Source organism: Labeo rohita, chromosome 20 (genome assembly GCF_022985175.1).
Source record: "Labeo rohita strain BAU-BD-2019 chromosome 20, IGBB_LRoh.1.0, whole genome shotgun sequence".
NCBI lineage: Eukaryota > Metazoa > Chordata > Actinopteri > Cypriniformes > Cyprinidae > Labeo > Labeo rohita.
Window position 1 is genome coordinate 7,897,034 of NC_066888.1, and position 13,669 is coordinate 7,910,702.

The following is a 13,669-nucleotide window of genomic DNA, read 5'->3' on the forward strand; positions in this document are numbered from 1 at the left end:
CTCACTCTCAGGGGATTAACTGGAGAATCACTTTTCACTTTTTTTGCCTGCTGTGAAACCGTGGACTTGACACTTTTATTAACCTTTCAGCAAGTCTGTTGAGCGAACATAATGTCACCTAGTTAATATTTATGATGAAGTGGTTTGTAGTGCGTCTATTCCACTTTTCAGTCCTGCTCACCTTCATGTCCTTCCTTCATGTCCTTTTTTTTCTTTGAGATGTTTAGCAGAATGTTCACGCTGCGCCAAAAAGCGCCATGAATGTATTTCATATGACTTATATACCACACTTCACGTCTTCTAAAGTCATACAATAGCTTTGTTTGAGGAACATATGACAGAACATTTTGGGGTGAATTTTACCTGTACACTCTTAAAGATAAAGGTTCCAGAAAGGTGTTTTTGCCGTGATGCCATAGAATCTTTCCCAAAGAACCTTTCAGTGAACAGTTCCTACCAGAACCATTTTGAAGAAAATTTTAAAAGTCTAAAGAACCTTTTTCCACTATAAAGAACCTTTTCTGCATTTGAAAGGTTCCATGGATGTTCAAGACTCTTCATAGAACTATTGATGCCAATAAAGAACCTTTATTTTTAAGAGTGTAAGGTGGACAAGATGTTCCTCAGGGTGATGTACTACAGATCTTTTAGAGTAGTGGGGTTCATAACCAGGGGACCAGGAACCACTAGAGGGCATCAGCACAAGTCCAAGGGGCCCATAAGATGGCGTAAATTGATTTAAAACAAGCTAAAAGCTACATTTTTGCTAAACCAAAAAAAGAAAAAAAAAAATTCCAGATTACATTTTGATACCTCAACAGCTGTAACTTGTATTTAAGAATTTTTATTCTAAAAAATTCCCTAATTTTCACAGGTTTTCAAGACTGTGGATAATGAAAGGAATTTAAAAGTGTGATTTCTAGACCTAAAAAATAAATTGAAATTAAGATATATATTCATATATATTCATATTCATATATATATATATATATATGAATTCATATTAAGATATTAAGTCATTCTATTCTTAATAATTTCTATAATTAATATAAATTTTTATACAGTTATGTCAATCTCTAAAATATTTTATCAGGTGGAAATTTCTGAGAAATTGCTAGTTTTGAGTTAAATTATTATTATTTTAAAAAAATATATATATATATATATATATATATATATAAAGTAACATTAACTAAGATTTATAAATGCTGTTGAAGTATTGCTTGTTCTTAGTTCATGTTAACTAATGTATTCAACTAATGTTAACTAATGAACCTTATTGTAAAGTGTTACCAATTATTTTACCAGTTGTTTTAATATGTCCTCTCTGTAAACAAGCAAAAAAAAAAAAACAAGCAGCTTTTTGAAAACAAGCAGCTTTGTCATTATAGCAGAAGTACCAGAGATATCTCACCCTACATAGGGTGCCTTTGAGTGTTGTCTTGGACAATGAGGGACCTTGAAATCAAAAAGGTTGCCACTCTTTTAGGGCATGTTTTTCAGTTCTCCTAAGTAATTCTTTAAAGGAGAAGTTCACTTCCAGAAATTTACAGATAATGTACTCACCCCCTTGTCATCCGAGATGTTTGTGTCTTTCTTTCTTCAGTCGTAAAGAAAGTATGTTTCTTGAGGGAAACATTTCAGGAATGTTCTCCTTATAGTGGACTTCTATGGTGCCCGTGAGTTTGAACTTCCAAAATGTAGTTTATATGCAGCTTCAAAGGGCAATAAATGATCCCAACCAAGGAAGAAGGGTCTTATCTAGCAAAATGATTGGTTATTTTCTAAAAAAAAATTTTTACAATTCATATAGTTTTTAACCTCAAATGCTCGTCTTATCTAGCTCTGCGATGTGCAAGCGAATCCAGGTCAATACATGTAGGGTAGGTCAAAAAACACATATTTCATTTTCTCCTCTTACTGCAAATTCATCCTACATTGCTGTAGAGGTACTGACCCAGTGTTTACAGAATGAATGTGCAAGGAGGGTCAAACACCCTTTATAAAAAAGGGGTAAAACAGCAATGTAGGACGATTTTGAAGTTGGAGGAGAAAATGAGATGGGAGTTTTCCGACCTACCCTAACTGTATTGACCCGGATTACACAGAGTTTGCATGTGCATCACAGAGCTAGATAAGACGAGCATTTGAGGTTAAAAGAGCCTTTTGAAGCTGCATTTAAAATGCATTTTTGAAGTTCAGACTCATGGGCACCATAGAAGTCCACTATATCCTGAAATGTTTTCCTCAAGAAACATAATTTCTTTACGACTGAAGAAAGAAAGACATAAACATCTTGGATGACAAGGGGGTGAGTAAATTATCTGTAAATTTTTGTTCTGGAAGTGAACTTCTCCTTTAAGATATGTAGATTTTGGAGTAATGTAGATATTGTATGAGCAAAACAAATGCTCAGAGAGGAGCCTAAATTGTCTGTTCTGCAGTCGAAATGGAGCAGTGTAATCCATTCCACTATATTTTCTTTGTGTATTTTATGTCATGAGTTGTAATTGGGGGTTTGTTTTTTTCACAGTTCCACAGAGAGTGATACAGCATAGCTCACGTGTTGCTGCTCAGGGGCTCTTTCCAGTTATCAGACCCCTTCCTTTGAGTCCTGTGAGCAAGAGGACCACAGCCGTGAGGTTAGTATGTCCTTCTCCTCCAGTGTGAAATGAAAATTCTGTCATTGATTACTCACCCTCATGTCGTTTCAAACCCATAAGACCTTTGTTCATCTTTGGAACACAAATTAAGATATTTTTGATGAAATCCGAGAGCTTTCTGACCCTGCATAGACAGCAACACAACTGACACGTTCAAGACCCAGAAAGGTAGTAAGGACATCGATAAAACAGTCCATGTGACATCAGTGGTTCAACCGTAAGTTGCTTTGCTGTCTATGTAGGGTCAGAAACATCTCAGATTTCATCAAAAAATATCTTGATTTGTGCTCCGAAGATGAACGAAGGACTTACAGGTTTGGAACGACATGAGGGTGAGTAATTAATGACAGAATTTTCATTTTTGGGTGAACTGTCCCTTTAAATCAACTATTGAAAATGTTTTGGTAATTGAAATAAAGCTGAAATAAAATAAAATACAAATGTTAGATAAAATAAAAACTTGCTTATTAAAATAAAAAAAAAATATATATAAAATGTTGTCTTGGCAACTTACTGAAATGAACAGATTTAAGCTGAAGTGAAAACATTATCTAAAGAAAACTAAGACTCAGATACAACTTAAAGCTCAATAGAGATGTAAAAAAAATGGCAAAAGCACTTGAAACTTCAACTAAAAGTAAAATGAAAATATAAAAATAACAGCTAATTCAAAATCTTAATAAATACTATATAAAGTGTATAACTAATACTAAAATAACACTGGTATCAAACGCCTTTAATTAATATAAATGGAGCTGACAGTGGAAAAATGACGAACATAATAATGCAAGACTCCTTTTTCTAATTGCTTATGATAAAATACCAAAATCCAAAGCTCCAATGTACACTACATTTAGTTTTATGCCATTAGAATATTTTTTTTAAAACGTAATCCTTACTAAATTTTGTTAGATTTCTGCTTAATACAAGAAAGACAATTTAATGATGTAAAATAAAGAGATACAGTAGATAAATTACATTATTATTAGGATCAAATATTGGATATTTTTTACATTTAGAGTACATTTGCCGATATCTAATGCTCATCTAAAATGAATCTTTAAAAACACTAATAATTGAATGATAATAATAACAATAATAAGAAATAATAATAAATATCCAAATGATTATTCATGTTTTGTATGGTATAAGGATGTAACAATATCAAAATCCCACGATACAATAAAATCACGGTATGAAATCTATGATATGATATTTATTGTGATATTTACAAAAAAAAAAAAAAGACGAATGAAGAATTAGAAAAAAAAATATTTTATACATTTTAAAGTTAAATTATTCTGTCTAATGTACTTTGAGAGTTCAAAATTAAGAGCTTCATGTTCTTAACCAGGAAAACTTAAAGAAGTCCACTCCCAGAACAACAGTTTACAAATAATTTACTCACCCCCTTGTCATCCAAGATGTTCATGTCTTTCTGTCTTCAGTTGTGAAGAAATTATGGTTTTTGAGGAAAACATTTCAGCATTTTTCTCCATATAATGGACTTGATTGGTGGCCCAATTTTGAACTTACAAAATGTAGTTTAAATGCAGCTTCAAAGGGCTCTAAACGATCCCAGCTGAGGAAGAAGGGTCTCATCTAGCGAAACGATCTGTCATTTTTTTCGGAAAATAAAAATTTGTATACTTTTTAAGCACGAAAGCTCGTGTAGCACAGGCTCTGGGATACGCGTTCACAACACTACGTACTGATGAATAATGTCGAAAGGTGGACGCGCATCCCAGAGCCTGTGCTACACAAGCTTTTGCGATTTAAAAAGTATCCAAAATTGTATTTAAAAAAAACAACAACAACAACAACAACAACAAAAAAATGCGATCGTCTCACTAGATAAGACCCTTCTTCCTCGGCTAGGATCCTGAAATGCTTTCCTCAGAAACCATCATTTCTTTACGACTGAAGATAGAAAGACATGAACATCTTGGATGACAAGGGGGTGAGTAAATTATTTGTGAATTTTTGTTCTGGAAGTGGACTTCTCCTTTAAGTCAGAAAAAAGTCAGTGAATTGACTTGTACCTGAACTTTAAGTGGGACTCGACCCTCTTTTTAGTTGTGATATACTGTCTCAGTCTAAATTACATTCACACTGGTGTTTTAGGAAGCCAAACAAAGTAGAATATAATAATAATAATAACAACAGTGACAATAATAGCCATATATTGTGAAACAGTTGCAATGCAAAATAAAAGGAAAATAAATATTTCATATGTATATTATTTTTGCTTTACACTACAGTAGGGAAATTACAATAGTTCTTTCCTAATTTCTATACTTGAAAGAGATATTGTAAATTTGGACTGCAGTACCCATTTAAACCGCGAGCTGTCAGCAATTCTTACTGCACTTTTAAGCTTTTGTTTTGACGGAAACGGCAGTAGAGCTTTTATTTTGAAGGAAAACTCCAGCTTCAGTGAAATAAAAATGCTTTAAAAAAGCGTCTCACTGCAAATCTAGCGAAATGCTATAATCATCTGCCGTGCATTCATTCACTGTGAACGGAGACGCGGGAAACACAGCTTTCGGAACTTTGCTTTGAAACGAGCAGCGAAAACAAACTTGATGAAGGGATTAAGCCATATTGCGCTTTTGGTTTTAGTTCGTTTGACAAATACACAACTTTAAAGACCTTTTATGTTGGAATGAGATGTTTAAACATATTTTAAAAAATTACACTTTTTGCCTGGAAGACCTGTCGTTTCATATCGTCATGTGACCACGATAATTTTAAGACCCCTATAGCATTTTGATTGATTTTAGTTTTTAGTATTTAGTTTTAATTTATTTTGAATTTTAATATCAGCCCTTTATTGGTTATCGGCCACAACATGATACACTATGTATACCTTGAATAGGCTACATCACTACAGGTCATTGGTTAATAGCATCTGTGTAACTGTAATACATTTAATAATGATTAGTCTCTGTCTGCCTGTCTTAACAGATCAGCCCTGGGCGACTATCTGACACGGGGTAAAAACAGCCTGCGCAGTGACTCTCCTCCACCCAGCGATGATCAGCAGGAGGACCACACGTACAGCAGCTCGCAGTCCCTAAATACAAAAGGGGACATTTCTTCCTCCCTCTCCTCCTGCTCCACTCAGGGTTCCCTCTCTGCCTACAGCCCCGGTCAGGAGGTGACGGTCACTGAGGTCAAGGAGGAGCAAAAAGACTTTCCGCTGGACGCCACGCCACCTCCTTCCCAGCTGCTCCAGCGCAGAAGACTGCTGTGGACCAAAGGTCACCTACGGACCCCCGGCGACACGCTTCCCCTGAAGAAGAGACGGGCGGAAAAGCTCCTGGTAAAAGAAGAGGAAGACGAGGAGATGAAGGAGGCGGCGGGGTCGTTGCTTCACCTGGCAGGCGTGCGCACCGGCGTGAATAAAAACGCTCAGCGTACGTGTAAGAAGGAGCTGAAAGAGGAAGCCAATGATTAGCAATGAACGAAAAAATCCCGTTAACACAGATCTAAATACTTCTGTTCCAGGATATCAGGTGAATTCTAGTCAGTTGTTGCAATATCAATAAAATCACTGTTGTCCCTTGTTAAATTTGATTTCCCGGGTGAAAGAGTCTCATGTTCATGTTGTTTTGTGTGCGTGTGTGAATGTAAGTGTGTGTGTGTGTGTGAAGAGGGAAAAAAGCCATAGGTAAATTTGGGTCATTTGAGTGAAAAATGTAATGTTCGTTTCCTTTAATTCATCAAGCCTACCGAACAATTGAAAAGAATTAATTATGTTGTAGCAATCCTTCTAGTTCACATCAGAAAGCTGAACGGAGAGATTTTCTATGCTGCTCTCAAGTGTGCCAAAGATATGAAACCTGTTGATGAAAGTGCAGCTAATACATGCACACTTAGTAAGACCAAGAATAGTTTCAAAAAGTAGTGATACCAACCTTTATTACAAAAAAAAAACATCAGATGAATATCTGGGTCAACGACATGACACTCGCTTGTCTTGGTCTGGGTTTATTGAATGATTTATACGACGAGTATACAACGAGTTGAATACACCTTTTCTATGTTCTGCATGTTTTTAATTTCTGAATTCATTTCTGAGGCATGTCAGTTTGATACAACTGTCCTCATTCCAAGTAGTATGGCATTATCTTTTATTTTATATATATATTGGTAACACCACAATAAGGTGTCATTTGTTAACATGAGTTACTGTATTAACTAACACGAATGAACAATGAACAATACATTTATTACACTATTCTTTTTTTTTTTTTTTAATATTAGTTAAAAAATACAGTCCATAATTGTTTTTGTTTATGTTAGTTCACAGTGCATATTTGTATTGTGATTTTAACAATGCATTAGTAAATGCTGAAAGTAGCATTAAGATTAATAAATGCTGTAGAAGTGTTTATTCTTAGTTCATGTTAACTAATGAACTTTTTTGTGAAGTGTTACCAATATTTTATTAAATGAATAACATTATATTAAATATTTTAACATGGATCATTAATATTTTACATTTTTGGTGACTGCTAAATCAAAGTCATGTCATGAAAAAAAAAAAAAACTTGCAAACTCTTACGATTGTGTCAGTCTTAAAATAGACAGTTTGCCAATTTCTGACAAAATTTATCAATTAAAAAAAAATCATTATATATATATATATATATATATATATATATATATATTAATTAACTAGGGGTGGGTGATATGTCTTATATTACAATATGAGTAATTATATTCCATGGTAATGATATACGTCACAATATAGTTATTTTTGCTTAAATAAGGTCTTTATGATATCAAAATTTTTGATACCATCTAAATTTATTAATTCTTGTCACCAGTTTCAATATCAAATAAATACTAGCCTAAATCAAACTAATACTAGCCTAAATTTAAAGAAAAAAAAACACTTAAGGTCACTGAATAAAAGAAAACAGTCAGCAATTACATGAATCAGAAACTAATTACACACACACACAAAAAAAAACCTACAGTAGAACAAATAAATAAGAAGTGCTACATATATTGCATAAAGTAATCAATTGCACAAAAACACTGCATATTATTCACTGTGTAAATTAAATATATATTACTTTTTAGTGAGAGATTTCCTCTCTTTTGATTAACATGAATGACAGACAGCAGGAATATTCGACTGCTGTCACTTTAAACCGCCCAGATTCAATATACAGTTACACACGTGTTGTCTTTCTCAGCTGTTTGCTTTCACTTAAAACCTAAATTACTGTGTTCACAAAGATACTTGCAAAAACGGGCATTTTAACACATACAAGGTGTGTATTTAACCATTCAAGGCATATAAAGCAGCAAAAATAACTTGTTCAATACTCCCGCGGTCAGTAACACCGTCTTAACGTTTTCTAACAGCACATGCATATAGTGAAATGAGTTCTCTTTTACTGCCAAATAGCTTTCAACGGCTTAAATTCAAGTGTTTTTAAATCGCAATGCTTAAAAATGCATGCAAACAATAATTTTAGTGACCACGTAGCACGGCGACCGAGCTAGAAACGAGTGAAAAATCTCTATCGGTTAATAAATTTCTACCGGTTAATGGTGTCTGTTAGTATATCACCCACCCCTATGATTAAGATGTATTTAAGGTGTAAGGAAAATATATAATTTGTATAATAAAGACTTTTCAAGACTATACAATGGCGTAAACAAACACAAAAGGTGTATTTGTACTTAAAGGAGTAGTTCACTTCTAGAACAAAAATTACAGATACTCACCCCATTGTCATCCAAGATGTTCATCATGTCTTTTTTTTTCTTCAGTTGTGAAGAAGTTATGTTTTTTGAGGAAATCATTTCAGGAATTATCTCCATATAGTGGACTTCTATGTTGCCTGCGAGTTTGAACTTTTAAAAATGCAGTTTAAATGTGGCTTCAAAGAGCTCTAGACAATTTTAGAACTTAAATTAAAACATTTTCTCCTCCAACTTCAAAATCGTTCTAAATTGCTGCAGAAGTACTGACCCAGTGTTTACAAAGTGAACGTGCAAAGAAGGTCAAATGCCCTTTACAAAAAGGTGAAACGGTGATGTAGGACGATTTTGAAGTTGGAAGAGAAAATGAGATGGGAGTTTTTGGACATACCCTAACTGTCTTGAACGAGCATGCATACACATGACAGAGTTAGACAAGATGAGCATTTAAGGTTAAATTAGATTTGGTTTTTTTTGGTTTTTTTAAGAAAATGACAGATCGTTTCGCTAGCTCAGACACTTTTTTCTCAGCTGGGATCATTTAGAGTCCTTCAAAGCCTCATTGAAACTGCATTTTGGAAGTTCAAACTCACAGGCACCTTAGAAGTCCACTATTTGGAGAGAAATCCAGAAATGTTTTCCTCAAAAAACATAATTTCTTCACGGCTGAAGATAGAAAGAAACGAACATCTTGCATGACAACAGGGTGAGTGCATTATCTGTAAATTTTTGAACATGCATTGTTATATGTCATTGACCCATTTATTTATTAAGCAGCAATTTGTTTTTGTATAAAATGGCCTGTGTCCAGTGGATAACAAATGTAAGGGTCAAATGCAATATGCCAATTCTCTCTATGATGCCTGGTGTTGAAATCATTTCTGGTGTTAGTTCTTCTTTGAAGCACACTAAAACTAATCTTTTATGAAGCAATGTGTCAAAAATGCCTATTGTGTTGCCAAAATGTTGGTGTTTTTTTAAAATTCATTTGTATTATTATTTTTTTTAATCTTCATCACAATCCAAGCAATTTGTCCTGTCAGGATAACACTGTAAAAAGTTATTCCCTTTTTTCCACAGAAGGCAGTTTTTGCCTGTTTTTCAGTTATATTGCATGGGTGCTTGTACATAAGAAAGAAGTATTTTCTTTTCTAAACGAAAGATCATGTAAGATAGATATTTAGCATGAGGCATGGCTTATTTTCTTACGAGAAAACAGAAAGAGGCGTCTCTTAAAGCGTAGGTTTCTTTCTTTACTCTTTTTGTTTTTTTAAAACTGTATCTCTCTTCTGCGGCAGATAACTCTTCCAAAGGAAGAGACTTCACGGAAACCCATTAATGAACAGATCTGCCTTGTATTGAATATCAGGTGAAACTGATTTTGCCTTTTTCGTGGTCCTCGGTTTGGTGGTCCTTTTTCAATTCATTGATGTAAGTGTTCAAATGTTGTTAATAATCAGTGTTGGATGACCTATCACTCTGTACACCCTTTAAGGTTGTGCCTGCCTTTAGTTCATGTGCTTGGATGTCTGTTCTGTTCTTTTTGTAATGGTTCGATACTCTGTCATCTTCATTGTGCAATCTGCAGCATTGATATCATAAATTGTACTGAAATAGTTTGACAAGGAATTAGAATTGGCTTTAGGATAATCCCTTATTAGCGCGATCGACCTTGGCTTGTCTGTTTCCTTTATATTTTGCTTCCAACTTGAACTTCATCTGTGAAACTGAATGTCCAAGTCTGCTACAGTGATCTTAAAAGGAATAGTTCACCCCAAATTAAAAACGTAGACGACTTGCTCACCAATGGATCTTATGCGGCGAATGGGTGCCGTCGGAATGAGAGTCCAAACAGCTGATAAAAACATCACAGTAATCCACAAGCAACCCAATTTGTGAAGCGAAACATCCATCATTTAGACTTTTGTAAGTTTTTGATCTGTGCATATTTCTCTCCTGATTCAGACGAGATGACTTTTACTGAAGAAAGCAGTATTACGGATAGAGGATTTGTCTGAAAATGCCCTAATGATGGATTTGATTTTACAAACACACAACTTTTAACTTTACAAGATGTTAATTGGTGAACTGGAGTGGTGTGGATTGTTTTCATCAGCTGTTTGGACTCTCAATCCGACGGCACCCATTCACTGCAGAAGATCCATTGGTGAGCAAGTGAGCAAACAAACTGATTTACATCTCACATGGCCTGAGGGTGAGCAAACGGTCATTTTGGGGTGAACTGTTCCTTTAACGTTGTTCTGTTTGCTGGCTGCTAGAGTGGACATCTTTCAGCGTCATACATATATTTGCTACACAGCATCTATCACGATGTTTACACTTCACTTCCGCTTTACGTATGAATCGCTTTCTGAATGTTATGTGTCCCCGGGGGAGCGGAGCACAGATATATCACATTTTCAGCTCGATATTTCAGCACTTTTTAAAATAGTAAAACAGGACTATTTGTCTTCGGCAGGGGGTCTAGTGATGGAGCGGCACTGCAAGTGTGAGTACGATGTAAAATAGGAGACGTGCGGTGGGACGCCCCTACTTTATTTGATCTGCATATAGGCAATAAGCTGCTGCTATGCTGTTTTGCTTTAAATTGATGCCAGTCCCATAATATGCCATTTCTTTTTGTGTACCAAAAATCTGATTTGTTTTAATGGCTAAGATTCATACAAGTCCATGTAAGACAAAAGGGGGAGAAAAATATGCATGAATTATTTATTGGAAACTCTCACTGCCTCTGAAATTATATGTGAAATAATATAAGGGTTTTGTCAATGTTGTTGATGTTGTTTGTTTTTGCCAAATCTGTTTTCGTCCTTGTACGTACGTAAGTCACTAGTGGTCTGGTATGATTTTTAGAGCACAATGGAATCATGATGAATATGTATTTGACCAGGTCTATTTTCAATACACTCAGATGCCAATGCTGTACGAGTATAAAGCTGTCTATTTCCTTGGTGTGCAATCATATTGCCAAAGAACAAGATCAAACTATTTCATCAATACATGTAAATAACCACATTGTCTATATGACAATAAATGTCACATCATGTTGTTACTTTTCCACATACTTCTCCTGAAACTTAAAATAATGTTTATGTAATGTATTGTCTTCCAGTTGCAATAATAAAAAATATAAGAGTTTTAAATGACAAGTTGTTTTCATTTATTATTTTCAATGTTTTTGCAGTAAAATTATTAGAACGTTCATTGAGTTATCTGGTCTAATGTTCTTAAAACGTTAGCACATAAATGTATTTATACATTGTTCATAGAACCTTTTTTTCTGAAATATTTCCGTTGGATGTTTATCTAATGTTTTTTAAAGGATTAGTTCACTTCCAGAATAAAAATTTCTTGAAAATTTACTTACCCCCACGTCATCCAAGATTTTCACGTCTTTCTTCAGTTGCAAAAAAATTAAGGTTTTTGAGGAAAACATTCCTGGATTTTTCTCCATAGTGGACTTCAATGGGGATCAACAGGTTGAAGTCCAAATTGCAGTTTCAGTGCAGCTTCAAATGGCTCTACACGATGCCATTCCAGAAATACAGGTCTTATCTAGCGAAACGATTGGTCATTTTCTAAAAAAAAAAAAAAAAAAAAAAAAAAAAGTATATCACATTGGAAAGGTCATGTATACACTGTAAAAAATGACCATGAATTTAACGGTAAAAGGCCGTAAAAAAGCTACAGTAAAATCCTGTTAAATGGTTAACTGTAAATTTCCCTACTATATACAGTGAAAAACTGTATTGGACATTGGATGTAATTTTACGGTAGTATACCGTTTTTCAAAGTGAAAAAGAACATAACATTTACAGTGAATAACCGTAAATTGACATGAAGCAGGGATGCAAGTTAGACAAGAACTGAGCGTTTGAGGTGTTGTGTTGCTGGATGTAATAATGAACATAGTGGTCGTCATTTACTCCTGACATCTGAGCCGCTGAAGATGCAGTGGATTGCATTTGTCTGTGAAGGGAATGCGCCTCCCGATCTACATATACCCGTCTATGTTCGCACGAATCATTCATGATCCGGCTTACTTACAGCAGAAGTGAGTATAAGCGTTTTTTTATGAATCTTTGCGATCGCCTTTCCTAATAATGTGCTAGTTAGCAAGTTTAGCGGCTAAAGTAAACAGGCTTGTCTCTCCACATAGAGAAGAGAGGGGCGGGGTGAGCAGAGCTCATTTGCATTTAAAGCAGCCTCGACCAGAATGAGATAATTTTTGCAGAGCTGATTTTGGTAAGGTAAAAAGGGTGTTGTTTTACACTACCATTGAGAATTTTCAACAAAAGTATATTATAGACTTTTCATTAAGACCCTAAAGAATCATATCGACTTGTGGAAAATGGGCATCCGATGACCCCTTTAATGAAATTACAGTATTTAAATGTAAATTCAGATTAAAACCGTAAAACCTAAAATGTTGCTACCGTATTTTTTTGGGTAAACTTCCGGCAGCTGTTCCAGAATTTTACATTAAAAAATATGGTAGCAACGTTTTAGGCTTTACGGTTTTAACTTAAATTTACATTTCAATACCATAATTTCATTAACTGATATTATTTTTATTAATTATTTTAATATGCCAACTTTCTGAAGAACTTAAATCTTACGGTTATTCACTGTAAATTTTATGTTCTTTTTCACTTCAGAAACCGATATACTACCGCAAAATTGCATGCAATGTCCAATACAGATTTCCACCGTATATAGTATGGGGAATCAATAAACATTTAACAGGTTTTTATTGTAGCATTTTTATAGTCTTTTTCCAGTAAATTCACGGTCATATTTTACGGTTAGTTCTTTGTCTGTCTACTTAGGTTCAAAAAGGGAGACTAGAGCAAAAAACATTTTCTCCCCCAACTTCAAAATCGTCTGACATTGTTGTTTTACCTTTTTTGTAAGGGGCATTTGAATTTCTTCGCACATTTGCTTTGTAAACACTGGGTTGGTACCTCTGCCTACGTCACACATGACCTTTCCAATATGATATCATAATGTTTGAAGTCGAGCTAGTGCAATATGAGCATTTGTGGTTAAAAGGTAAATAAAGTTTTATTTTCTTTAGACAATGACCAATCGTTTAACTGGATAAGACCCTTATACCTCGGCTGGGATCGTGTAGAGCCCTTTGAAGCTGCATTGAAACCGCAGTTTGGACCTTCAACCCGCTGATCCCCATTGAGGTCCACTATATGGAGAAAAATCTTGGAATGTTCTATGTATCATCACCTGTATAGAAACCATTTCGT

General features: G+C 34.6%; 1 protein-coding gene across 2 annotated transcripts in view; it reads left to right on the forward strand.

Annotated features, from left to right (window-relative positions):
• Window positions 1–11,551, forward strand: part of ches1 (checkpoint suppressor 1) — a 56,775-nt gene extending 45,224 nt beyond the window's left edge. For both annotated transcript variants that reach the window (XM_051138530.1, XM_051138532.1), the window contains exons 5-6: window positions 2,534–2,642; window positions 5,631–11,551. In XM_051138530.1, coding sequence (XP_050994487.1) covers window positions 2,534–2,642; window positions 5,631–6,123 — 602 coding nt within the window. In that variant the 3' untranslated portion in view covers window positions 6,124–11,551. The remainder of the gene's footprint in view (window positions 1–2,533; window positions 2,643–5,630) is intronic.
• The last annotated feature ends 2,118 nt before the right edge of the window (window positions 11,552–13,669 follow it).